Genomic DNA, 26,067 nt, shown 5'->3' with positions numbered 1-26,067 from the left:
TGTCCGTTGAATATACTTACTTCTCTTCCGCACATGCCTCATATATTCTTCTCTTTCGGCATGTGCTTGAGCATTGACACTTTGCTCCCTTATATCCTCATACTCCTCCGGTCCTAATTATAAGACCCAATTGACTTATTTGAGGAGATTAAGAAAGTAAGTTAAGTTGGTTATTTATAATAAATAAGTGTTGTTATTCCTAAAATATTCTTACTAATTAAGTATATTGGTTAAAACTATCATTATTAGAAGGATTATCTTGAAAAAAAATACATAAATATAAAAGAGAAAATGGATTGGGTCTTATAATTAGGACCAAATAAAAAGTCAAATTGGGTCTTATAATAAGGACCGGAGGAGTAATTTAAAAGGCCTTCTCCTTTAGCTTGTCCAAGTTGTCCAGTCATTCAACTATACAATACATACTAAATTATAAATACTCTTGTGATTCTTATACTAGTATATATAAAGATTTTATATTTAAAAGTGGAAGAGTAGCATGATATCAAGCAACAGCACATATAACTCATGACTTCTTATATTTCTATAAAAATTCAAATCCAATGTTATGAAGTTAAATTATTAGAGTTATCCAAAACAATTACCTTTATATCAATGTTTTGCTACATCAAATATTCCTCCAATCCTTAATATAAAATTCATTTAACTAATTTGATTATATTAAAAAAGTTAGGTAAGTTAGTTAATTATAAAAAATATGACATATTTTTTTCTAAAACATTATAATCGTCTTTCTTAATATTTCCCTTCTCTTTCTTACTTGATTATAATTAAAAAATATTAATATGAGTAATTTAAAAAAAATTAATAAATATAAAATATAAATTTTATATTTAAAATCAAAATGAACTTAATGATTATGAAGAGATGAGAATTTGATTTTCAACGAATTCGTTGAAGGCAATGAGGTAATGAGCTATGCGTGCTCCCGGTAAGGTCCACTCATGGAACTCACGAATCAAACATGATGATCCAAAAACGTATAAAGGGGAGTTCGACGTGCTCAAAAAGCACTTTTAGAAAATATTTTTATGAAAATTGAGATAATTTTTTTATGTATTTATTTCGTATATTATAAAATTATTTTTAAAATTATTATTTGGTTTCTACTCAAATACCCAAACACATAATAACATATTATTCTGGTCCTTGATATTAAAACTATATAATTAATTTATAAATATTAAAAAAATTAGTTAAATTAATTATCTGTAATAAATAAGTGTTGTGTTTTTTTAAAATATCACTATTAATCATGTCTATTTAAGTACCTATTGATAGAGATTTCTTAACATATATAATCAATGAAAAAATTATTTGAAAGTAAAATAAATAAATATTAAAAATAAAATATAAACTAAGATTTTATATTTATATTTAAAAATGAATCGAATCTTTAACTTACTCTTGTACAAACACAAGAGGGAGGTAGTATTTGGGGTAGCATCTCCGGCGGCGGTGAGTGTGGGTTATAGTTATTAATTACTACTTGAAGAGGAGAGAAGATCTAGGAGATAAGGGCCATGTGGGTCTGTATAATTAATTAACCCTGTCACCACATTCATTAAGGTAATGCCGACAGGTCTGCTCAGCCGCCGTAGGCCCCACATTACCATCTGACCTTCCCGGCTGCTGCATTTGTAATAATTATTTTTAAAAAAAAATATTTAAAAAAAATTAAATTTGACGCTTTCCCCTCGATCCACCCTCTTCCTGTGTAACTTATAAGGGAGCTATCATCCCTCGATTCTCCGCATCAAATGGATAACATTAACACCATGTGGGCTGTCTTGTGTGTGCTGGTGTGGTTCCTGGTGGGAGGGTCATCTGCAGAGCAATGCGGAAGACAAGCAGGCGGTGCCTTGTGTCCCGGCGGCCTCTGCTGCAGCCAATTCGGTTGGTGCGGTTCCACAAATGATTACTGCGGCCCTGGCTGCCAAAGCCAATGTGGCACCGCCCCTCCCTCCGGTGGCCTCACGGGCATCATCTCCAGGGACACCTTCAACCAGATGCTCAAGCACCGCAATGACGCCGCCTGCCCTGCCAGAAACTTCTACAACTACGATGCCTTCATTGAAGCCGCCAAGTCTTTCCCCGCCTTCGGTAGCACCAGCGATGTTGCCACGCGCAAGAGGGAGATCGCGGCTTTCCTTGGCCAAACTTCCCATGAGACCACCGGCGGTTGGCCCAGCGCTCCCGACGGTCCTTACGCGTGGGGTTACTGCTTCAAACAGGAACGGAATCCGCCAAGCAATTACTGTGCCCCCAGTCCCCAGTATCCATGTGCTGCCGGCAAGCAATACTACGGCCGCGGACCCATCCAACTCTCCTGGTACATACAGAACATATATGTGCATAATTTTAACTTATTTGATATGTGCTGATGGGTTAGGGATGAGTGAATGACAGGAACTACAACTACGGGCAGTGCGGAAGAGCGATAGGAGCGGACTTGCTCAACAACCCGGACCTGGTGGCTAGTAATGCTGTGATATCCTTCAAGACAGCTCTGTGGTTCTGGATGACAGCGCAGTCGCCGAAGCCATCGTGCCACGACGTCATTACGGGGAGATGGACACCCTCCGGCGCTGACAGGGCGGCGGGTCGGCTTCCAGGGTATGGAACCACCACCAACATCATCAACGGAGGGCTGGAGTGCGGGAGGGGCCAGGACTCGAGGGTGGCGGATCGCATTGGATTTTACAAGAGATACTGCGATATACTGGGTGTCGGCTATGGCTCCAACCTCGACTGCTATTCCCAGAGGCCATTCGGCTCTTCCTCGCTCATCGACGTCATCTAGATGATGACATCTCAGTCTCACTGATCTCTCATGTATTCCTCTGCCCTTCTCATCTTGTTCAATAAAATCATGTCTTCCCACTGTACTTTCCCATTTTCATTTTTCAATCTCTCTCCAACCCAGCGCACACACCTTAGTTTTGACTACAAAAGGCCTTTGTATTGTCAGATTCGAGAAAGCAAGACAAGGCAGAGCACCTATTATTGGGGCATCAAAATTTATACACAGTCAAAAATTCAAAGAAGGAAAAATTTAATATATGACAAGAAATCTACTGATAACAATAATAATAATAAGTTTGATTTTTTTTAAACATGATACTTTTCTGGTTTTTAATATAGGACCCATTTAACTAATTTGATTAACTTAAGGAAGTTAAGTAAATTAGTTAATTATAAAAATTGTGACATGTTTTTTCTAAAATACCATAATCATCTTTCTTAATACCCCTCTCTATCTTCTATTTGATTATGGTTGATGGAATATCCATAGGGGTAATTTAGAGAAAATTAATAAATATGAGAAATGGGGCATCAAAATTTACGCACAGTCAAAAATTCAAAGAAGGAAAATTTTCAAAAGTTTATATCAAAAAATTTGTTAATAAATTCTGAGAAGTATTGAATAGTGCATGATAAGAAATATATTGATATTTTAAATCTGATACAATGACATTTTAATTATTTAATTACATTTGTAAAGCTAGCATATACTCCCATGTGTGATGTGCGGGAAGAGTTTACTTCAATCAATATAATTAATAATACTAATTTATTAGAATCTACATCATCACAAAAGTATCGGCACATTATAATACACTTATATGTATAATAGTGATATTGGAATTGCCTCCTCTATTTATAAAATAGCACACATCTTGACAATTGTGACTTTGTCATAAGTCGATTTGGTACGACTTGGTCATAAGTCATTTTTTGGGCCAACGATAAACCAAAGAAATGGTTAAGAGTATCTCTTTTCCAACGTCATATCATTATGTATTGGTGCATGATCCTTTTTTTTTCTTTAAAAAACTTGATATTTTCAAAATTTTTGCCCAAACACTCGTTTTGGAATAACATTTTAGATCGCACTTTTATGTAAAAATTTAACATTTATTGCATTTTCGTGAAAAGTAAGTTAATCTTGCATATAGGATAATATGCTATGTACAAAACCAGAGACAACTCTTCCTTCAACAACGTGTAAAAGCTTTTTTTTTTTTTAATTACTACTGATGTTTCCCAGAAGGAGGTCATGAAGGCAACAAAATAGAGCCCAATGATCAAAAGCCCCGTGCACAATTCAACCTGCCAAATGCCTCCAAACATTTGAACAGCATTCATGTCTAGGAGTGAGCAAAACCGAATCGTAATCGAAAACCAAATCAAATTTAATTTTGGTTTTTTGGTTCGATTATTTTAACTTTTGATTACATATTCGGTTTTTATTTTTGTAATAATTCGATTTCAATATTCGATCCGGTTAGTAGAAAAAAAAATTTCAATTATAACTAAAAAACTGAAATAAATATAATATATATTTATATTTAATAAATATTATTATAATAAATACATATGTGGGTTTATGTGAACTCTTTAAATATATTTATATTTAATAAATATGGTTATAATAAATATTATTATAATAAATCACATTAAATAATAAAATATTTATTAATTACTGGTTGTAATTGTGTTTTTTATTATTATTAATTTAAAATCACTTTCATATTTATATATTTTGGTTAATCGAACCAAAATATTTCAGTCAATTCAATTTCGGTTAGTTTAGTTATCAGTTTTGGTTCAGTGTTTAAAATTTGCTCTATTCGGATAACCGAACTGAAAAACCGAATACTCATTTCTATTCATGTCTTTAATGTGATGTGATTTTCTTTTGCATAAATCTTGAACGGATCCTTTCAAGACAATACTGTGGTTATGATTGCTGCCCATGGTTCCTTGATTTGAATATGAATATATATATATATATATATATATATATATGAATATACGTTATGAGCCTATGTACAATCAAGGAGACCAAAGGGCCTTAATATTTTAACTACTTTCATGCTTCATACTTTTGGATCTCCTTTTTCTTCTCTGTTCCTGAGACCTATTTGAAGAGGAGCAATAGACTCAATGCTTCAATCACCTAAACTCGATTCCAATATAAAGGAAACAATGCCTTTGCCTGATTTTGGACATCAACATTTATTCAAGGAGGCAACTTAGGAAATTCTAGTAGAAGTGTGTCTGTCCATGTAGTTATGGTTGCAAATATAAAGACTCTGGGGAACAACATCACAATATGCCCCCGCAGCACCGGCATTACAGGAACATCCAAAACTCATTCCTCTTGAAAAGTATAGGGCAAGCTTCTTTAACATAAATACACTTATTATTTTTAACATGAATATTCATTATAATAATGAGAACCATAAAAAGACGTAATGAGAAATTACATTTTTCAGAAAATAAAATTTTGCTGTATTGTTCCATGTACTAAGAATATTGTGTCATCATGTTTACTGAAAACTTTGAAATTCTTCCATCTCCACCCCCAACAAATCGATTTCCCCAAGTAGCACTGATCCTGCCAGTTCCAGTCTAGACTTCACATAGGAGACCTTAATTGCAAACTTACATCAGGCCAAAACAACACAAAAATGTCCAAAATACAAAAGAACAATAATGGCTCACAAAAAGAGCAACAAAATTCCGCAAATGAGCCCTGACCTTGGTGACTCTTGGGTCTCTGACATACCACCTCAAATCATACAGCTCATTAAAACAATTTATTAAATAGATAAACCACACACTCCATTGAGTGCCAAATCTCATATCTAGATAATTTGCACCATTGAATTCAAAATCCAAATTCTATCCCGAAATCCTTATAACTTGCGAGGGGTGAGTTTGATTTTGATGTTTAGAAGAGCTCAACAAATCCCAACAAAACACCAAAGGACCTAATTCAAGAACCATGCACCATAGCAAGGATGGGAAGCAAATTACATTAAAATAAAAGGCAAAATAAAACTATGAGGTATACTTGAAGAGTATATGTTGAAAAGTGAAATGATGGAGAAGGATTGGATTTACTGGCAAGTTCTGCTCCAGAAAACACTCCTTGCTGTTATATGAGAGTGTCCGACCAATATCCATCACCACCCTCACCCAACGGTCACCAGCATCAGAGACTGCAAACTTAAGCTCCCATAGCGAGTTTGTAAGCAAAGGAGAAAGAACGATTCACCTGGAAATTGAGGAAGAGAGGGGGAAAAAAGAGGAGTGGGGAAAAACAATGGGAAACACGTGAAAGAGAGGGTAAAAGGTCAAGAATGGAGAGGAAAAAGAAAACAGAAGAGGATTTACCAGGCAGAAGGAGTGAAGGAGTCCATATCCGTTGACAATCTCTGAGGACTTGCTAAGAGTAGAACTAAAACGAAGAAAAGATGAAACCCAAAGCGAAAAATGGAGGTAGCGGAAAAAAATAGCATTCGCATTCAGTGCTCATCAAGTGATGAGTACCGTCCAGATCTAATCTGGACGGTCCATATTTGATTTTAATTTTATTTTTTTTAAATAATTATTTTAATAGATATAGGATAAAAAATAAAGATAATCTCTTAACTATTATTTTTAAAAAATATAATTTTTTTTATTTTTAAATAATTTATTAAAAATATTAAATCTGGACGGCCCAAATTGCTCATCAGGTGATGAACACCCGGTGCTCATCACTTGATGAGCACTGAATGCGGACGTGAGAGCGTGTTGCAGAGAGAAAGCGTGTGGCAGTCAATTTTGGGATATGCCGTATTTAATTAATATTAGTATTAATTTTTTTAATTTTTTCAAAATCCAAATGCTTTTACAAAAACTACATAGAAATAAACTCGGTTTTTAAGATCTTGATTTTAATGTTAGTTTTGGAAAAAATATTAAATTAACTGTAAGACAAAATTATTATCTATCTATAAAAATTGACTCAAATGTAAAAGATTTACAAATTTAAAGAATCTAAAAAATTTACTATATTATAAAGGTAAGTAAAAATATTTATATTACTAAGACAAAAATATGTATATTATAATATTTTTATATTTTTAAATATAAATTTATTATGAAAATTGAAAGATTTAAATATTAACTTTTTAATTGCATTAAAATTCAAGTAATTTATGCATGTTTTAATTTTTAATTTTAAAACTAATGCAAAATTTAAATAGGGATAATGACAAAAAAAACTGAAATTTTGAAAATGCCACACAAGAAATATCAACAAAAATTTGTTGTCATTTATAAATTTAGATTTGTCAATACCAAATAACATTGTGTTATCAAACCTGATTTGAAATTTTCAATTTTCAATTTTTTTTCCGTCATTCTCCCATTTAAATATATATCTAGTAATTTTATATTTATATCATCATTGTTATTTTTAATATTATTTTTTATTTGATTATTATATTTTAAAATATTTGATATAACTTGGAAAGGAAAAGTCAAAAAAGCATAAGAAAAAATAGATCTTGCAGATTTTGACGAGAGAGAGAGAGAATAGAGAATGAGGGAATTTCAATTTTTTTTTGGGTTACAAACGTGGCCCAAGGCCCAAAAACAACTAAGTTCCTCCTACTCTAGTTCCAACTCCGACCACATCGTCCAGTTTACTTTCACTTTCAAACAAGTTTCGTACTTTCAACGGCGGCTGCAACCATATCTCTGAGTCTCCTTCCAAGTCGCGACTCATCTTCACTAGCAGATCAGCACAGCCATTTGCGGCCCTCGGGATTGATCTCACCTTTACCTCCCACTTTCTATTCATTAGCAGATCTGTAATTTGTCTCATAAGAGTGCTCTGAAAGGTTCCTTGTTTCTCCTTGCCCTTCAATTTCCTGGCCAGGATTTTGGAATCCATTTCTATCTCCACTTTTCTGAACCCCATGTACCAAACCATGTCAAGTCCTTCCTTAATCCCCCACATTTCTGCTTCTAGCACACTGCAAAAACCCACCTTCCTTGCGAAACCCCCAATCCATCGCCCTTGGTCATCCTATATCAATCCTCCACACCCTGCTTTCCTAGGGTCTCCGCTACATGATCCATCGGTATTCAACTTGACCCACCCATTTTTTGGCCGTTGCCACATTTTTGACCCTGCTTCCTTGGTTTGCAAGTGGGTGCTCATTACTCCCTTCGCCTCTACACATTCATGAGCAAAGCTTCGACATCTTCGGACCAGATTCCACACATCACACGGCTTTCCTTGGAAGATTTTCTCATTCCTCTGCTTCCATAGGATCCAGCATGTGATTCCAAAGGTCATAGCCCAAGGTATACTTCCTTCTCCCTTCTTCTCTGCGAGGTTGGATTTGAGCCATCTGGTGAGCGTCTCTTGGTAAAAACCCATTCGTTTGGATCCACATATCATATTCCAAACTTGTTTAGCCTGGGTACAGTCTCGTAAGACATGCAATGTTGTCTCGAGTTTTCCACACACCTCACAGGTCCCCTTTGCTCCCCATCTTTCGCATCTTAGGGCATTCGTATGTAGCCGATCATGGGCCGCAACCCATAGGAAATGGTGGATTTGTTCAGGGCCCTTCCACCTCCAGACCCTCTTCCAAATCTCTTCCTGTGCTCCATTCTTCTCTCCCCTTATTGCGTTATAGCCCGCTTTAACTGTATAGTCACCCTCCTTTCCTCCCTTCCACAATAGTCGGTCTTGGCCTTCTTTTGATGGAGGCAAGATCGCTCTAATCAGCCCGTAGGCTTCCTCTTTTAGGACATTGTGAATTTTATCCCACTTCCACGACCCTTCCTCCCCCACGACATCTGCAACCTTCCATTTCTTTGCATCATTCGATATCCCTTGCTTTAGCAAGTTTTTTAACAGTACACCTTCTCGTACCCATTCATCATCCCAGAAGGATGTTGATTTTCCGTTTACAATACCCTTCCAAGAAAATTTGTTTGTGTAGTCCCAAAGTAGGCCTATATCCTTCCATAACAAGGAAGCGTTCTTTGGTACCTTAAGGATTGAAGAGAGCTCATCGCCTTTGTTGTATTTGTGCTTCAAGACATCACACCACATTCCTCTTTCCCCACATCTCAACTTCCAAGCTAGCTTTAACAGACATGCTTCATTCATGTCCCTTAGACTTAAGACTCCCAATCCTCCATTCATCCTTGGCCTTTGCACTTGCTCCCAGCTCACTAAGTGCATTTTCCGCCTATCAGGATCATGTCCCCAAATGAAACTGCGCTGGTGTTTTTCCACCTCATCCAGCAACCCCTTTGGGAGTAAGCTGCACATCATAGGGTAGATTGGGATAGCACCTAGAACTGATTTAGCCAACGTAACCCTCCCTGCCATACTGAGACAGTTTATTTTCCAGCCAGCTAGCCTCTTCTTCACCTTTTCTAGGATGTAGTTAAAGTTCCCTCTTCTTTCCTTCCCATAATGTAATGGTATGCCTAAATATCTGCCCAGGTCCTCTGTCTTCCTGAATCCAGATATCTCGGTTAGTTTGCTCCTCAATTCGACCGCTACATTCCTTGAGAACAAGATTGCTGATTTTCCTTTGTTCACCTTCTGCCCAGTTAGTGCGCAGAATTCCTCTAAACAGCTTATAGTGTTACACATATGCTCCTCAGAAGCTTCCCCAAATAACAACAAATCATCAGCAAACATTAGATGAGTTGCTATAGGTCCCCTCCTTCCTACTTTAATTGATCTCCATTTACTAGCCCTTCTCGCTTCCTGAATTATGTGTGTCAACTTTTCCATAACTAGCACAAACAAATAAGGGGATAGGGGATCCCCTTAGCGCAAGCCCCTTGAGGGTTTGAATCTATTCGTTTTGACACCATTCCAGAGAACCTAAGTCGAGACAGTGGTTACACATTTCATTATCAACTTCCTAACTTCTTCCTCCAAACCTACTTCCATGAGAATCTCTTCCAGGCAACTCCATCTCACCCTATCATAAGCCTTCTCAAGGTCAATCTTAATTGCAAAGAAGCCCTTTCTTCCTTTCATCTGTCTCATCGAGTGTATTAATTCCTGGGCAACCACAATATTATCCTGTATCTGTTTGCCCGGTACGAAGCTAGCTTGATTAGGGGCTACTACCTTCCTCATTAGTCCTTTCAGTCTGTTAACAAGGATCTTCGGGATACACTTATAAATAACGTTACAGAGCGCTATAGGTCTCATCTGCCTTAGAGTTTCAGGTCTATCTATTTTTGGTACCAGCACAAGCAACGTACCATTACTCTCCTCTAGCTTTACTCCTCCTCTCCAGGCCTTCTGTATAAATTCAAAAACTTCCTCCTACACCGTGTCCCACATTCTTTGGAAGAAAATTGCGGGAAATCCATCCTCCCCTGGAGCTTTGAAGGCCTTGGTCATCAATCCATTGCCCCTCATCATTTTTGAGCATGGCTACCTTATTTCTCCTCCTACGGGTCAGAGTTTTTAGGTAGTAATATTTTGTATTACGATCACCATCGTTAATCCACTTTCCTCTGGATTTCTGAAACCAAAGGATTTCCTCCTGCTTCAGCACTTCCTCTAGCTCCCCTTGTAGCTGGTCCTCCAACTTAGAAAGGAATCTTGCTGCTCTGCCTTCTTTACTGATCTTACGTTGAATTCCCCCAATTCTCGCCAGCAATCTATTTTTCTTCCAGCTTATGTGCTTGAAAACCTCTGTATTCCATTCGACCAAACTTGGTTTTAGTAATTCTAAACTCCCTCTAACTCGTTCTTTTTTCCTCCAGTTTTCCTCCATAAATTTCCTAAAGTCCTCGTGTAAAAGCCACGCTGCTTCGAATCTGAAGGGGCGTTCCCCCAATCCACACTCATTATCATCTAAACATAACAGAATGGGGCAATGGTTTGAACATTTCAATCTAACTAGATTCTTCAAGACAGCCTCAGGGAATCTAGTTCTCCAGTCTATGTTGCAGAGGGCTCTATCCAGCCTTTCATAGATTCTTGCAAACCCAGGTATCAATGGCCCCTTCCAGGTAAACCGACTGCCCCAAGTCTCTACCTCCAACAGGTTGCAAGCATCAATATTATCATTAAAGATGGTACATCTTTTCTCATTCCTTGGTGCTCCCCCTTGTTTCTCCAAATCCCTCCTTATATCATTTAGATCTCCTATGACTATCCACACCCCTTCCATTTCTCTACTCAAGCGCGCCATATGATCCCAAAACACTTGTTTCTCCCTGTATCTCGGAGTAACATAAGCAACTGTCAGCTTCCAAGCTTCTTCCCCTCCGTAACTAACTGATAGATGGACAAATTGTTCATTTAGTTCTAACAGCTCCAAATGAGCCTTTTCCTCCCTCCAACCTATCCATATTCCTCCAAAGAAACCCAGACCTGGGCTAATCAACCACTTTCCATAGCCTAATCTTCGAAAAAGGCCCTCTGCTCTGTCATGTTGTATTCTAGTTTCAAGCAAACCCAAGATATTTGGCCTGTTATTATCGCAAGCCAGTTTCAGTCCTCTTCTAAAACCTTCACTCCCAGCTCCTCTACAGTTCCACACCATAATTCTTTTCTGCATTGTACTCATCATATGACACTTATCAATGATTAATCCAGACTCATAAGACCCAAGTCGGCTTCGCCAGGACTTCCCTCCTTCTCTATCATTCCTGGTGGCTCATCCTCTCTTCCACCACATGGATCCGGCAGCCTTCCTTCAAACTTGCCCCTTTACGCTGCCAGTTCTCTTGCCACCTCTGGGGTTTCGTAAACAACGCTCTGGTCAAGTTCTTCTGTGCAACCCCTATTGACTCCTCTAGCTTCCACCAAGGCCAAAGCACTCTCCCCATTCACCTGTCCCCATTCCTCTCCCTGTTGTCTTTCTCTTCCTAGCCTCCTTACAGCATGTCGGGTTACATGTGTCCCTGGAATTGCCTCCTCGCTACTCAAGTCATGCTTCTGATCTATCATCATTATAGTTTCTGTGTTGCTTCTTTTTTTTCTTGTACCATTGCTTTTCTGGTATCGGATCCCTTACTGGTGCATTTTTTGTATTCTCCTCACCTCCCATAACCTCTTCTTCACCTAAATGGGCAAATCTGGACCCCATTCCACTCACACCAGTATGCTCCTTTTGCATAGTTTGGAATTCTCTCCTCTGCCTCCTTGGTTTTTAAGCTGTGGTCTAGCTTCCGTATAGCTTCTGTTCTTTCTCTGCCTCCATACCTTCCCCCTTTCCCTCATCTTGCCCTTTTCCCCCGGGACACTCTTTCTCCAAGTGACCATATCTCCCACAATTGAAACATAGGAGATGCAATCCCTCATAGGTCACAGGCCTCTCTACATTGTTAATAATGTACACTGGCAGAAGAGGCTCTTTCAAGTTGACCATGACTCCTACCCTTGCATATCCTCCTCTAGCTAGCGTTGACATAGATAGATCAACCTTCATTGTTCGTCCTATCTCATTACCCATCGCCTCAAGGATATCTTCCTCATAGTATTCCAGAGGTAGATCCGGGAACCTAACCCACACTAGGACTTCTTCAATCGCCTCCGACAAGGGGTCAAAGTTCGGCTTCCACTGCCTCACAGTCAGATAGGAATCGGAAATCATCCACGGTCCTCCCAGTACTACAATTTCATAATCATCTATTGCAGTAAATTGGACTACATAGAAATCGTTCGATAGATCAATAACTGATACTGAACCTTTCTTAGCCCACATTTTCTGGATTCTTTGTTCCATTATTCGGTTACTCATTCTTGCCCCTAGAAGCTTAACAATCAGGCTAAGCTGAAAAGGCTTCCTGATCTGCTGTAGGGCTCTCTCAGCCAGGACAAACTCTGGTATGTTAATCGCTCCTCTCTTGTGCTTCAACACCTTGATTTCTGATCTTAGCGATTCAAGCTTCGGCACCTCATCTTGCTCCCGACTTCCTTCCAATCTTCCCTTCAGCATCTCACTATAAGAACTCCCTGCTCCATTCTCCCTGACCTCCGCATCATTCCCTTTAATCTTCTTTTTGCTCTGCTGGAGCAAATCTGCTTCTTCCGCCGTCAGCCAGCCAGAATCGCTCAAAGGAGGAAACACCGCCGCTGAAGTCAAGGAGAGGCTCATGACTAAATTTTTTGTTTTACTTAACTTCTTTTTTTTTTAGGCAGCGGCTAGGGAATTTCAAATTTTGGAACTCCCGTCTTGGCACTCATAGAAGTATCTGCAAAACATGCTATGAGCAAAAAATTTTAAAAAAAATGCACGCAGCCCAAATTGAGCTGCTACTGTTCTACAGTATTTTGGTAGAGGAGCCATTACGGAGAGGAAAATCAGCGGGCTTGGAGTTGATTTTTAATAATCCTAATTATAAGAGCTATTTGACTAATTTAAGAAGATTAAAGAAAGAAGTTAAGTTAGTTATTTATAATAAATAGGTGTTGCTTTTTTTCTAAAATATCCTTACTAATCAAGTGTATTAGCTAGAACTATAATTGTTAAAAGAACTATCTTAAAAAAATGCATAAATATTAGAGATAAAGTGGATTAGGGTATTATATTTTGGACCAAAATAAAATTCAAATGAGATCTTATATTAAGGATCAGAAATAGTATATTATAGGGTGATGAAAAGTCAATGTAATTATTATATTAAAAAGTTTTAGAACAAATAAGTAATATAAACATGTTGTCATTTTCTGTATTAAAGCTTGTTAATTATCATACTGGTCACGTTGGCTGGATTTTTTCCATTAAACCTAGACTTGTAAAATTGAGGAATGGAAGAGAAAAGAAAGATGAGGGATTTTAAAAAAGTTAATTTTTTAAAATAAAAAAATGATATCAGAAGTTAAATATCTTCTTTATTAAAAATTTTTACCATCACTTATTTGTTTGTTAAACAATTGAATTTATTAGAATCTTTTGTTTCCCTCTCCCCTTTTACCCCTCCAACCAGATAGGAAACGAGGGTTAACATCCATACATCCACAGCCTAAACTATTTGTTCAACTTCAACACTATTGGTACTATTCCTGCTGAAAGTTATTCTAATTGAAAAGTCAACACATTAGTGCTTGCTTATCAGATTGGATAACATAAAACATAATTAATGTCATGATTATTTTCATGAGGACTTTTATTATAATTTATATTATATTTTAAATAAATTATTTGGATTAAGTTTAGATTTATAACCAGATTATTTTTTATTTAGGGGTGTTTGGGAAGCTGTAAAAAATGCTTCTCAAAAGTATTTTTTCGCAAATTAAGGTAAACTCCTCCACATATTTACTTCGTATACCGTAAAATTACTTTTAAAATCATAATTTTGTTTTTATCCAAATACTCTCTCAGTAGAATTTCATATTTCTATAAATTTTTCTTAAATATTGAGTTAGAATTGGATAAGTTTTGAGCGATAATGTTACTTGTAATGTTTGGACGAGATTTCAGGTTTGAGTCTGACATTGATATATTTATAATTCTTAAAAAAGTGTTGTGTATGAAAAATTGTAGAGCAGGAAATATAAATTACTATACTACCTCCGGTCTTTAATATAAGACCCCGTTTGACTTTTGTGTTGGTCCTAAATATAAGACCCCAATCCATTTTGTCTCTCATATTGACTCAATTTTTTCCAAAATAGTCCTTCTAATAATTATAGTTTTAGCTAACATACTTGATTAATAAGGATATTTTAGAAAAGACAACACCTATTTATTATAAATAACTAACTTAACTTCTTTTCTTAATTTTCTTAAATTAGTCAACTGGCTCTTATAATTAAAACCGGAGTTAGAGGTAGTATAAAAAAAAGGGAGAATGACATTGAGGTCTCACAGAAGCCAAAATACAGCAAAAAGGTCCCTTGAAATCCCATAATTTTTTTGAAGTCCCAAAGGGACTTAGATGCAATTTTCAGAATCTGTAAATTACTCTCTTGCCCTGCCCTAAGCCATCAGAAACGAAGCAGCAGCATTTCATTTTGGGTGAGACTTCCCGCGCAATATGCTTGAGAAAGAAGACATTGGGAAAGAGGGAAGCAGCCATTGATGATGAATTTCCATGTGAATCTCCACAAACTTTCAGGTGTGAAACTTTCTTTCCTCTTCTCTCCTACCTTTCTTGACAGATTGTGCTTTTGTTTGGAAATGGGAAATGAAAAAATCGTTTTTGTGTTTTTGGGTTGCTTGTGGGTGGTTTTGGAAATGGGATTCACAAGTTAATCAATAGAAAAGCTGTGTTTTTGGTTGGTGTGTGTTGGTGATTTAAGTTGGGTGTGTAGGATAATCATGGGTGCTCTGTTTTTGAGTTGCTTGTGGGTGGTTTTGCTCTATTCTGATGCTAGTTCAGTGGCAAAGGAAGAAAAAGATGAAGGTTAGTGAGGGTAGAAACCCTTAGCACGAAATGGGATTGTGTTGTCAATCAGGCCGCGATTGTTGTCAATGTGTGCCGCTACACTTGTCAATGTAGCTCCTTAAGTTGTCAATGACAGTTGCGTGCTGGTTGATGCAGGTTTCAGTTACTGATGGTATTTCAAAGCTTGTGTTTTTGGTTTAGGATTCAGATGTTAATGAATGGAAAAGCTGTGTTTTTTGTTGGTGTGTGTTGTGATTTAAGTTGGGTGTGTAGAATGATAATGGGTGCTCTGTTTTTGGGTGGTTTTCCTTGTTTTGATGCTAGTTCAGTGGCAAAGGAAGAAAAAGATGAAGGTTAGTGAGGGTAGAAACCCTTAGCACGAAATGGATTGTGTTGTCAATCAGGCCGCGATTGTTGTCAATGTGTGCCGCTACACTTGTCAATGTAGCTCCTTAAGTTGTCAATGACAGTTGCGTGCTGGTTGATGCAGGTTTCAGTTACTGATGGTATTTCAAAGCTTGTGTTTTTGGTTTAGGATTCAGATGTTAATGAATGGAAAAGCTGTGTTTTTTGTTGGTGTGTGTTGTGATTTAAGTTGAGTGTGTAGAATGATAATGGGTGCTCTATTTTTGGGTTGTTTTTGGGTGGTTTTCCTTTGTTCTGATGCTAGTTCAGTGGCAAAGGAAGAAAAAGATGAAGGTTAGTGAGGGTAGAAACCCTTAGCACGAAATGGGATTGTGTTGTCAATCAGGCCGCGATTGTTGTCAATGTGTGCCGCTACACTTGTCAATGTAGCTCCTTAAGTTGTCAATGACAGTTGCGTGCTGGTTGATGCAGGTTTCAGTTACTGATGGTATTTCAAAGCTTGTGTTTTTGGTTTAGAATTCAGATGTTAATGAATGGAAAAGCTGTGTTTTTTTGTGGTGTGTGTTGTGATTTAAGTTGGGTGTGTAGAATGATAATGGGTGCTCTGTTTTTGGGTTGTTTTTGGGTGGTTTTCCTTTGTTTTGATGCTAGTTCAGTGGCAAAGGAAGAAAAAGATGAAGGTTAGTGAGGGTAGAAACCCTTAGCACGAAATGGGATTGTGTTGTCAATCAGGCCGCGATTGTTGTCAATGTGTGCCGCTACACTTGTCAATGTAGCTCCTTAAGTTGTCAATGACAGTTGCGTGCTGGTTGATGCAGGTTTCAGTTACTGATGGTATTTCAAAGCTTTGTTTTTGGTTTAGGATTCAGATGTTAATGAATGGAAAAGCTGTGTTTTTGTTGGTGTGTGTTGTGATTTAAGTTGGGTGTGTAGAATGATAATGGGTGCTCTGTTTTTGGGTTGTTTTTGGGTGGTTTTCCTTTGTTCTGATGCTAGTTCAGTGGCAAAGGAAGAAAAAGATGAAGGTTAGTGAGGGTAGAAACCCTTAGCACGAAATGGGATTGTGTTGTCAATCAGGCCGCGATTGTTGTCAATGTGTGCCGCTACACTTGTCAATGTAGCTCCTTAAGTTGTCAATGACAGTTGCGTGCTGGTTGATGCAGGTTTCAGTTACTGATGGTATTTCAAAGCTTGTGTTTTGGTTTAGGATTCAGATGTTAATGAATGGAAAAGCTGTGTTTTTTGTTGGTGTGTGTTGTGATTTAAGTTGGGTGTGTAGAATGATAATGGGTGCTCTGTTTTTGGGTTGTTTTTGGGTGGTTTTCCTTTGTTTTGATGCTAGTTCAGTGGCAAAGGAAGAAAAAGATGAAGGTTAGTGAGGGTAGAAACCCTTAGCACGAAATGGGATTGTGTTGTCAATCAGGCCGCGATTGTTGTCAATGTGTGCCGCTACACTTGTCAATGTAGCTCCTTAAGTTGTCAATGACAGTTGCGTGCTGGTTGATGCAGGTTTCAGTTACTGATGGTATTTCAAAGCTTGTGTTTTTGGTTTAGGATTCAGATGTTAATGAATGGAAAAGCTGTGTTTTTTGTTGGTGTGTGTTGTGATTTAAGTTGGGTGTGTAGAATGATAATGGGTGCTCTGTTTTTGGGTTGTTTTTGGGTGGTTTTCCTTTGTTCTGATGCTAGTTCAGTGGCAAAGGAAGAAAAAGATGAAGGTTAGTGAGGGTAGAAACCCTTAGCACGAAATGGGATTGTGTTGTCAATCAGGCCGCGATTGTTGTCAATGTGTGCCGCTACACTTGTCAATGTAGCTCCTTAAGTTGTCAATGACAGTTGCGTGCTGGTTGATGCAGGTTTCAGTTACTGATGGCGACTACGTCTGGAAAACATCTATTTTGCTTTGTTCACATAGGGGGAAAGTTTATAAATGATGGAGAAGATAATATGAGATATGTGGGAGGTAGTGTAAGAACAACCAATGTAAAGGAGGGCACAAGTTATGAAGAATTGAAAGAAATTATATCATCAATTGCTGGAAAAGAAAGCAACTCATTTCTTCTGAAATTCTCTGTTGTGTTTGATAAAAAAACTTTTGTGGAGTTGGTAGATGATGATGGGGTGGAACATTTGATAAAGTTCAATGAAGAAAGTGGTCATGTGTATGTCGAAGAAAATGAAAATGAGGACCACATAGAAGCAACAAGAGATAATACAATGGAGGAGCAAGATGTGTAAGTATAGTTTAAGAAAACTGTTATTGTGATTTCTTAGTATGTCAGTTGTTACTGTATTGCTACCAACTTGTCAATACATGCACCCTGACTTGTCATTTTTTGCAGGATTGATCAATCATTTGGAGGTGTCAATGAATTGTCTATGTCTCCACCTACCTTATTTGATGTGATTGGAGAGCCACAATCAATTCCTTGTGCTGTTGAAATGATCCCAACACCTACACCACAAATGAATTCCACAAAATGGAAGGATTTGATTATTGGAGAAGGACAAATATTTCCAAATGCCACTACTCTCCGAAAAACATTATACAAGTACAGCTTATGCCAGAAGTTTTCGTACGTTTTCATTAAGAATAATCAGCAAAAGATCATTGTGAAGTGCAAGGTTGATGGTTGTCCATGGTATATGGGTGCATATTCAATGGGAGCACATCAAGATACTGAGTTTTTAACTATCAGAACGTACAAAAGTGAACACATTCATCATGCACAGGACAACTTAATTGTACCTCACTCAGGAAGGTCAAATTTAGCTGCTTCGATTGTGATTGATGACTTGAGGTGCAATGTTGACAAGAGTCCTAATGAAATCAGAAAGGACTTGTATAAAGAATATGGAGTGCAATTGAACTATACTCAAGCATATAGGGTTAGGAAGAGAGCACTAATGGAATTACATGGTCGAGTAGAAGATTCTTATAAGGTAATCCCTTGGATGTGTGAGAGACTCATGGAAACTGATCCTGACACAGTTGCAAGATGGGAAGGCTCAGATAGCAACCGATTTGAGAGGCTATTCATTGCATATGGATGCTCAATTAAAGGCTTTGTGGAAGGTTGCAGACCAATTATTTATATAGATGGATGTCATTTGAGTGGTCCTTACAAAGGAACTTTATTATCAGCTTGTGCATTTGATGCAGACAATGAGTTGTTTCCTTTAGCATATGGTATTGTTAGCGGGGAAACAAATGATGAATGGACTTGGTATCTACAGAATCTGAAAGAGATAACCAGATCAGCACAAGTGACAATTGTCTCAGATCGGAGTAATGCTATTATCGGTGCTGTCAAGACAGTATTTGATGGTGATAGACATGCTTTTTGCTATCGACATGTGAAAGAAAATTATAGTGCGCAGTATGTGAAAATCAATAGAGGTGTGAGACGGACCTCAGAAAATAACAAGGAGAATGCACTTAATTTACTTGATGGAATTGCATATGCAAGGCATGATAATGAGTTTAATGTTGCAATGGGAAATTTAAGATTGTTTTGTCCTCAATTGGCACAATGGGTTGAATCTCATGGGGATGTGGATAGATGGGCGCAAAGTAAATTTCCTTTTAAGAGATGGGATAACATCACCAATAATCTTGCTGAGTCTTTTAATGCATGGATGTTGAAAGAAAGGAAGCACGCCTTGCCGGTTTTGATACAAGAGCATCAAGAGAAGTTGGCCAAGAAGATGGTTGCTAGCAAAATGGGGATGAAAAGCTGGAAAAATGGTGTAGGACCCAATATTGAATCAAAGTTGTCGGAACAAATAGCAAGAGGTGCGTGTATGGAGGCAACATATTATGGTGATGACCATATTTCGGTGCAGACAATACGTGAGGGACGCATCATCTATGTTGCTGTTGATCTGATTTCTCACAGATGCACATGTTTGGCATGGCAAATGAGTGGAATACCTTGTCCACATGCTTGTGCAGCAATCAAACTAGTTCACCGTAGTGTGTATGATTATGTAGATGATTGTTACAAATTGTCCACACAGGAGAAAATATATGCAAATAGCATGAGGCCAATTGCAACACATGATTGCCCACAGCCTGATGCACCTACTGTGAGTCATATGCTGACCCAAACATTCTTGCATCCACCGATAACCAAAAGGCCTCCAGGAAGGCCAAGGATTAATAGGATAGAATCTCAGTTCCAAAATAAGAAGGTTTATCATTGTGGAAGATGCAAAGAGCCTGGACACACTGCCAAGACATGCAAGAACCCAAATCCCAGCTGAGAACATATTGAAGTCAGCTATTTTTTGTATATGGATGTGAAGAGAATATTTTGTAAATGGGTGTGAAGGAAATTTTTTGTAAATGGATACACACCACTGGTTAGTTTCATTATGACATGCAACCCCTATGTTTTTTTTGGGATGGGTTGTGAAATAGGTGTAGTTTCATGTATATGAAAGTGTAAATGAAAGTTGGCTATGAATTGGCATGTTACATTGTACTGTCATTTTAGTTGTCATTACCTGCACCCTGAGTTGTCACTAGCCCTGTAATGACTTGTCAATCATTGCACTACGACTTGTCAATGAATTTGCTGATGTAAGTTGTCAACAACATGAATTCAAGTAACATAACCTTTTTGACCATGAAATGATATTTACAATCACTTTGTCATATTATATTTTGGTTGTATGGTTATATATAATCATTATTAATGAAGTGTCAAAAACTTACCTCTCCCTTGTCCCCTGTCAGTGGTGGCTCTGTGACATGTCAATGGAGCACTGTTGCTTGTCAATAACAACACTGTCCCTTGTCAATGGTTTATCCGGTTACTTGTCAATGGAGCTCTGTGACTTGTCAATGCAGCACTGTGACTTGTTAATGGCTTCACTGTCCCTTGTCAATGGAGCACTATGACTTATCAATGGAGCTTTGTGACTTGTCAATACAGCACTGTGACTTGTTAATGGCAACACTGTCCCTTGTCAATGGTTGCACTATGACTTGTCAATGGAGCTCTGTGACTTGTCAATGGAGCACTATGACTTGTTTGTGTGAACACTGTCCCTTGTCAATGGTCGCTGTCAAGAGAGCATTGTGACTTGTCAATGGAGTACCGTGACTTGTCAATGGTTGCACTATGACTTGTCAATAGGGCACCATGACCTGTCAATGGGGCACTGTGACTTGTCAATGGAGCACTATGACTTGTTTGTGTGAACACTGTCCCTTGTCAATGGTCGCTGTCAAGAGAGCATTGTGACTTGTCAATGGAGTACCGTGACTTGTCAATAGTTGCACTATGACTTGTCAATAGGGCACCATGACCTGTCAATGGTGCACTGTGACTTGTCAATGGAACACTGTGACTTGTTATGAAATTCTATATTACTTGTCATTAACTCCTGTTATATTAGTTGTTATTTTGGATAACTGACGTTGTTAATTTAATAATCAACCATAATATCTCTGCACATATAAAATAGAAATATAATTAAGAATGTAATAAAACCCTAACAAATTAGTATTACAATGTGATGACAAAGGTAATAATATTATAAACATAACCTGATCAGTTTGTTACAAAATGACCTATTTGCTAATCATCTTAATAACACATATCATGGGCTAAGAGAACAAAAAATTCATAGACTACTCTATCTCCTCTTCTTGGTCTTGTTGTAGTCCGATAGCATCGACATCACTTGACTCCCATGTTCATTACTTGGATGGGTTACCAATCACCACAAACAGCCAACCTTCAACTCTTGTAGCTCATCATTAGAGTATCGTGGCATTGTATATCCTGCATCATCCCGAACGGTGCCATCCCACTCTTGTAGCCAAGAGATAACATGAACTCCACATGAATCACTACCAAGCAAATTGAATATGTTAGCGCCTTGCAATTGTTATTGTGAACAAAAACAACATAACACAATCGAACAGAACATCTACACTTACGTATCATTCTGCACATAGACTTTAGCCCATTTCACTTCGTTGTCAATTTCGTCCTCATTGGCAAACAATTCTGGCTTAACAGCACGTAGCATCGAATGGAAACAGTTCATCTGGAAAAAAAAACACACGCACATAATGAACATCCAGTGACAACTCACAGAGCATGTAGTGACAAGGGACAGAGCATCCAGTGACAACTAACAAAGCATCTAGTGACAACTACCAGAGCATGCAATGACAACTACTACAGCATCTAGGGATAACTAACAGAGCATCCCGTGACAACTAGCATAGCATCCAGTGACAAGGGACAGAGCATCCAGTGAAAACTAACAGAGCATCTGGTGACAACTAACAGGGCATCCAGTGGCAACTAATATATCATCCAGTGACAAGTAACAGATCATTCAGTGACAACTAACAAATAATATATCATCCAGTGACAAGTAACAAATCATCCAGTGACACCAAGCACAACATCCAGTGACAACTACCAGAGCATGCAATGACAACTAGCACAGCATCCAGTGACAACTACGACAGCATGTAGTGACAAGGGACAGAGCATACAGTGACAACTAGCATGGCATCCAGTGACAAGTAACAGATCATCCGGTGACAACTAGTATAGCATCCAGTGACAACTACCAGAGCATGTAATGACAACTATGCAGACTGCTACTAACAATTATAATAGTCATTGACAAGTATAAAAGCTGTAAATAACTACTCACAGTTTGTGTTGCCATGAACTGTTTGGGGTCGAACTGCCTTTTACTTGTCCTCTTTTTCTTCTTCTTTGCGTCATGTTGTTGCTCACCCCCTTCTTCTTTGCTTCTTCTTCCTCGGCTTGTAATCTCATGAATGTGATGCTATCAACCAACGAGTCAAGGGCGTGGAAGGTCATGGTCTTTGTCTCAAAAACATAACAAAACCAATGATCTTCAAATAGAGTAGGACCAAAAATGAAATCGCAATCCCCGATATTGTATCCAATATATTCAGGTAATATTTCTTTTTCATGGTCCTCCCATTTCCACCTTAAAGGATTCGCCACCATTTTCTGCATGAAATCTGCAGAAAATATATGACGGTTGACTCGCCCATCTTTTTCCTTTTGATCTCCAACGAATGTCTTCGCCACCATAGTCATAAACTGAAATTGCAAATACAAACAAATTACAACTCCTTAGCATGCAATAACTCATTCTGATATTAACTATGTACGTGTGACTCACCCTGTCGTTTATCCATCTTCTACGTTGGAGACATTGCAACTCACCACGGGTTAGGAAGTATCCATACATCGATACAAAGTATCTAACACAAATGAAACAATTATGAAGTTAGTAAATTCAGTAAATTCTGTAACATAATACAAAATTGGTCACCAAAACATAATACTTACTGCTCTTGCTCCTCATGGTTACACCTTGCTGTGCACATGTCAAATAAAGCTTGCCTGTCATCAATTGTTCTCTTTTTCCCAGCCTTGCTTTTAAATTCCAGAAATGGAGACCTAAGAGCTTTCCCCTTACTTATCACCCTTGTAGATTTCCTCACATGTTCGCTCCCTTCCCCTTGGGTGGCCTCATCCACTTCTTTGTCCTCTTCATCTTCTTCTTCTCTCTTATTTTCTTCTTTATCTTCTTTGTCCTCATTTCCCTTCTCTTTTTCTGCTTCATCCTCTTTTTTTTCCTTGTCATGTGATTCTTGTCCACCCATCTCCTTTTCTGATTGAGCTTCTTGCTCTTCTTCTTCATTCCTATCATCTTGTGATTCAGATTCTTCTTCTTCATTTCTGTCATCTTCTTCCTCATCCTCTGAATCACTTTCTTTCTCAACTTTTTCGTCTTCTGCTTCAGATTCTTCTGCCTCATCTTTGTCCTCTTCACTTACATTGCCACTACCCTCCATTAGTCTTGACTGAAGGGCCATCATTTCCTCCCCCAGCATAGACACTAATCGAGTATATGTCTTTTTGATCTCCTATACAAATCAAATTCAGAACAGTAAGCAACAGTAGAAAAAAACAAAAAATTAATCATTAAGCCCACAAGTCCACATACCGGGTGAGTTAAATTTTCAGGATCAAATTTGGTGGATTGCTTTGCCGGATGCAAGAGTCCTCGATTGCTTTCCTTCTCCTCCTTAACTCTTTGCTGCACTTTCTTTTCATCCCAATATGCAACAGCATCCTTTACATGTGCAGCTTTTGTTTCTCCCAATGGAAAATTTTGTAGACAATATAACTGCATGTGACATGAATGATAAGTTAACAGCAACCATTGACAACATTCAGACCATCAAATGACAACAGAAATATACAAATTATTGTAGCACTTACCATTAGGAAGTATAGACAACCTGGCACATTCTTCTTCTTCTCAGTCAACTTGCCTTTTTCCAATTGTTTCTTGTACACTCCAATCCCCTTATATAGTTCATGCAACACATAAGAGGACCAATCAAACTTATCCAATCTATCCTTTGTTGATAGTATTACCTTCAACAAATAATCACCCACACAAATACTTGCATTAGGACATAACAATGTTCCCAATGCATACATGACAAACAGCACCTCAAAATTTTCATCTTGGTTCTCCTCAGTCAACAATGATGCTATCTTCTTGTATGGAATATTGCCATACACAATCCTCCACTGCTTGAACACTTCATCTTCATTATTCACAACTACTTTAATCTCTTCTCCGTCAAATGGTAGCCCCAGAAATTCATGCACATCTTTTGCCCTCATTTTCCTTGTCTTCCCTCTTATGGAAATGTTGTTTGATGCAACATCAATGCAGACATAAACTCTCCACACAATTCTCTTTGAATTGTGTGACAACACACTTCAACCAACTTGTCAAACCCTATTTTTTCAGCCTATTCATCAGTTCCTTCCTTTCTTTGATGTGCTTGCAAACTTGCATGAATTGTTTTGGTGCACATCTTGTATAGAAAGGAACAATATACTTCTTGGACTTGGTGGGAGGTCTTTGTGCCTTAGCCCTTTCACAATATTCCTCTCTTTGTTGTTCTGATAATTTATCCCATGCCTTTCTCACTTGTGCATTTCCTGCTTCAAGTGATTTGTACTTCTTTGAGCTTTTCTTGTAGAATTCCTCCGTAAACAAGGCATAACCGGAGAAATTACTGCTTCTTTGTGCATCCTTCCCCATCTGGCAATCTGCTCAAATCCTGAACCCCAACTCTTTCAGACCACAGCAAACTTCTCAAACTAGTTCCAGAAAGATATACCAAAAGAGGGGTTTTTCCAGGTTTCTCAGTATGTCAACAAATGAAACGCTTAATTAGTGATAAAAAGATTCAATTTCTCACCAATAAATGAAAGGCTGCATCATGCATAATTCAGACGCAATCATCAATATGATAATAGAAATCCCAAAAAGGAAAGTAGTAACAATTACAGACCAAACAATCTTGACAAATACTTTGAACTCCAAACAAGGCACATCAATTATTCAGCCTCAAATCTGATTCTTCCATATTATCATATTCTAGTTATTTACCATTTACGCATTTCATACCTCATCTCATCATGTATCATTCTTCTTACAAGCCTTCTTGGAAGTGCTTTTAGAAGGCTAATGCCTCATCATGTATCATTGTTTTAAACATGCTCCAATACGCATACCATCTTATGGTCAAGGGAAAAAAAAAACATGGGCCAAGCATAATCAAAAGCATCCAGCCGTATTTGATGCAAATATTCAGCAATGATCAAACGCAACAACAAACTGCCAAGACATGCTTTTCTGATTCATATGATTTTACCTTCTTCAGTGTCGACAATGCCTCTGTGTGCGAAAAGAAATTGTGAGAATAGGAGCTCTGCTTCAGACGCCGATCAACGGAGCCACCAGGACGACTCCTCTTCGCTTGAAACGCAAATGACCGCAGCCACAACGATGATCTTCACTTCGCTTCTGATGCCGATCAACGGAGCCACCACAACAAGCTCGACTTCGCTTCAAATGCAGATGAACAGAGCCACAACGACGACCTCCACTTCGCTTCAAACGCCGATCAACAGCGCCACCAGGACGAGCTCCACTTCTCTTCAAACACCAGGACGAACTCCACTTTGCTTCAAACACCGATGAACGGAGACGCCAGCACTTCGCTCCGCTTCGCTTCCAACACCAGACTTCGCTCCGCTATACTTCACTTCGCTCCACCAAAACAGAGCCACCGCCACAGGCTTTCAAGGACTTCGGTCACGATTTTCGGTGGGTTGTGAGTAGATTTGAAGCAGCACGGTGGGTTGTGGCCGGATTCTCGCACGAACGATTTCGAACAGGACGAAGGCGCCAGACGGTTTCTTCGATCGAACAACAAACAGGGTTTCAAAATTTTCAGTCAAAGCAATTTCGAATGGGAAATCATAGTAAGGGCAAATAAGTCATTTGAAGATTCTGAAAATTGCATCTGAGTCCCTTTGGGACTTCAAAAAAATTATCAGATTTCAGGGGACCTATTTGATGTATTTTGTTCTCCATGGGACCTCAATGTCATTTTCC

At 38.2% G+C, this 26,067-nt stretch overlaps 5 protein-coding genes across 5 annotated transcripts; 2 read left to right on the top strand and 3 right to left on the bottom strand.

Moving 5' to 3' along the window:
- The first annotated feature begins 1,766 nt into the window (after positions 1–1,766).
- LOC114760148 (endochitinase-like) lies at positions 1,767–2,917 on the top strand. Its single transcript, XM_028949411.1, has 2 exons — positions 1,767–2,353; positions 2,431–2,917. Exons 1-2 carry the CDS (start codon positions 1,782–1,784, stop codon positions 2,822–2,824), a joined length of 966 nt encoding a protein of 321 aa, XP_028805244.1. The 5' UTR covers positions 1,767–1,781; the 3' UTR covers positions 2,825–2,917.
- Positions 2,918–10,160: 7,243 nt separating this feature from the next.
- On the bottom strand, positions 10,161–11,420 carry LOC114760152 (uncharacterized). Its single transcript, XM_028949415.1, has one exon. It carries the CDS (start codon positions 11,418–11,420, stop codon positions 10,161–10,163), a length of 1,260 nt encoding a protein of 419 aa, XP_028805248.1.
- A 606-nt stretch (positions 11,421–12,026) lies between these two features.
- LOC114760151 (uncharacterized) lies at positions 12,027–12,962 on the bottom strand. Its single transcript, XM_028949414.1, has one exon. It carries the CDS (start codon positions 12,960–12,962, stop codon positions 12,027–12,029), a length of 936 nt encoding a protein of 311 aa, XP_028805247.1.
- Positions 12,963–17,781: 4,819 nt separating this feature from the next.
- LOC114760150 (uncharacterized) lies at positions 17,782–19,830 on the top strand. The gene is made up of 2 exons (XM_028949413.1): positions 17,782–17,798; positions 17,907–19,830. Exons 1-2 carry the CDS (start codon positions 17,782–17,784, stop codon positions 19,828–19,830), a joined length of 1,941 nt encoding a protein of 646 aa, XP_028805246.1.
- A 2,417-nt stretch (positions 19,831–22,247) lies between these two features.
- Positions 22,248–24,705, bottom strand: LOC114760149 (uncharacterized). Its single transcript, XM_028949412.1, has 7 exons — positions 24,451–24,705; positions 23,865–24,353; positions 23,587–23,769; positions 23,363–23,506; positions 22,926–23,008; positions 22,756–22,837; positions 22,248–22,673 (listed from the first exon to the last, which is right to left on the bottom strand). The coding sequence occupies exons 1-7, from the start codon at positions 24,703–24,705 to the stop codon at positions 22,248–22,250; spliced, it is 1,662 nt and encodes a 553-aa protein (XP_028805245.1).
- Positions 24,706–26,067: the final 1,362 nt, after the last annotated feature.

The sequence above is a fragment of the Neltuma alba genome, unplaced genomic scaffold (assembly GCF_004799145.2).
Source record: "Neltuma alba isolate B1F8T4 unplaced genomic scaffold, ASM479914v2 tig00010940_pilon, whole genome shotgun sequence".
In the NCBI taxonomy this organism is placed as follows: domain Eukaryota; kingdom Viridiplantae; phylum Streptophyta; class Magnoliopsida; order Fabales; family Fabaceae; genus Neltuma; species Neltuma alba.
Note: the sequence above shows the minus strand (reverse complement) of the source record. Positions and strands in the feature narration are given on the sequence as shown.

Coding starts and splice junctions, on each gene's coding strand:
- LOC114760151 (XM_028949414.1), bottom strand. CDS start 12,962: ATGAGCCTCTCCTTGACTTCAGCGGCGGTGTTTCCTCCTTTGAGCGAT.
- LOC114760152 (XM_028949415.1), bottom strand. CDS start 11,420: ATGCAGAAAAGAATTATGGTGTGGAACTGTAGAGGAGCTGGGAGTGAA.
- LOC114760148 (XM_028949411.1), top strand. CDS start 1,782: ATGGATAACATTAACACCATGTGGGCTGTCTTGTGTGTGCTGGTGTGG. Junction 2,354..2,430: donor GGACCCATCCAACTCTCCTG/GTACATACAGAA, acceptor AGTGAATGACAG/GAACTACAACTACGGGCAGT.
- LOC114760149 (XM_028949412.1), bottom strand. CDS start 24,705: ATGGGGAAGGATGCACAAAGAAGCAGTAATTTCTCCGGTTATGCCTTG. Junction 23,770..23,864: donor GTTGTCTATACTTCCTAATG/GTAAGTGCTACA, acceptor TGTCACATGCAG/TTATATTGTCTACAAAATTT. Junction 22,838..22,925: donor AACCATGAGGAGCAAGAGCA/GTAAGTATTATG, acceptor CATTTGTGTTAG/ATACTTTGTATCGATGTATG.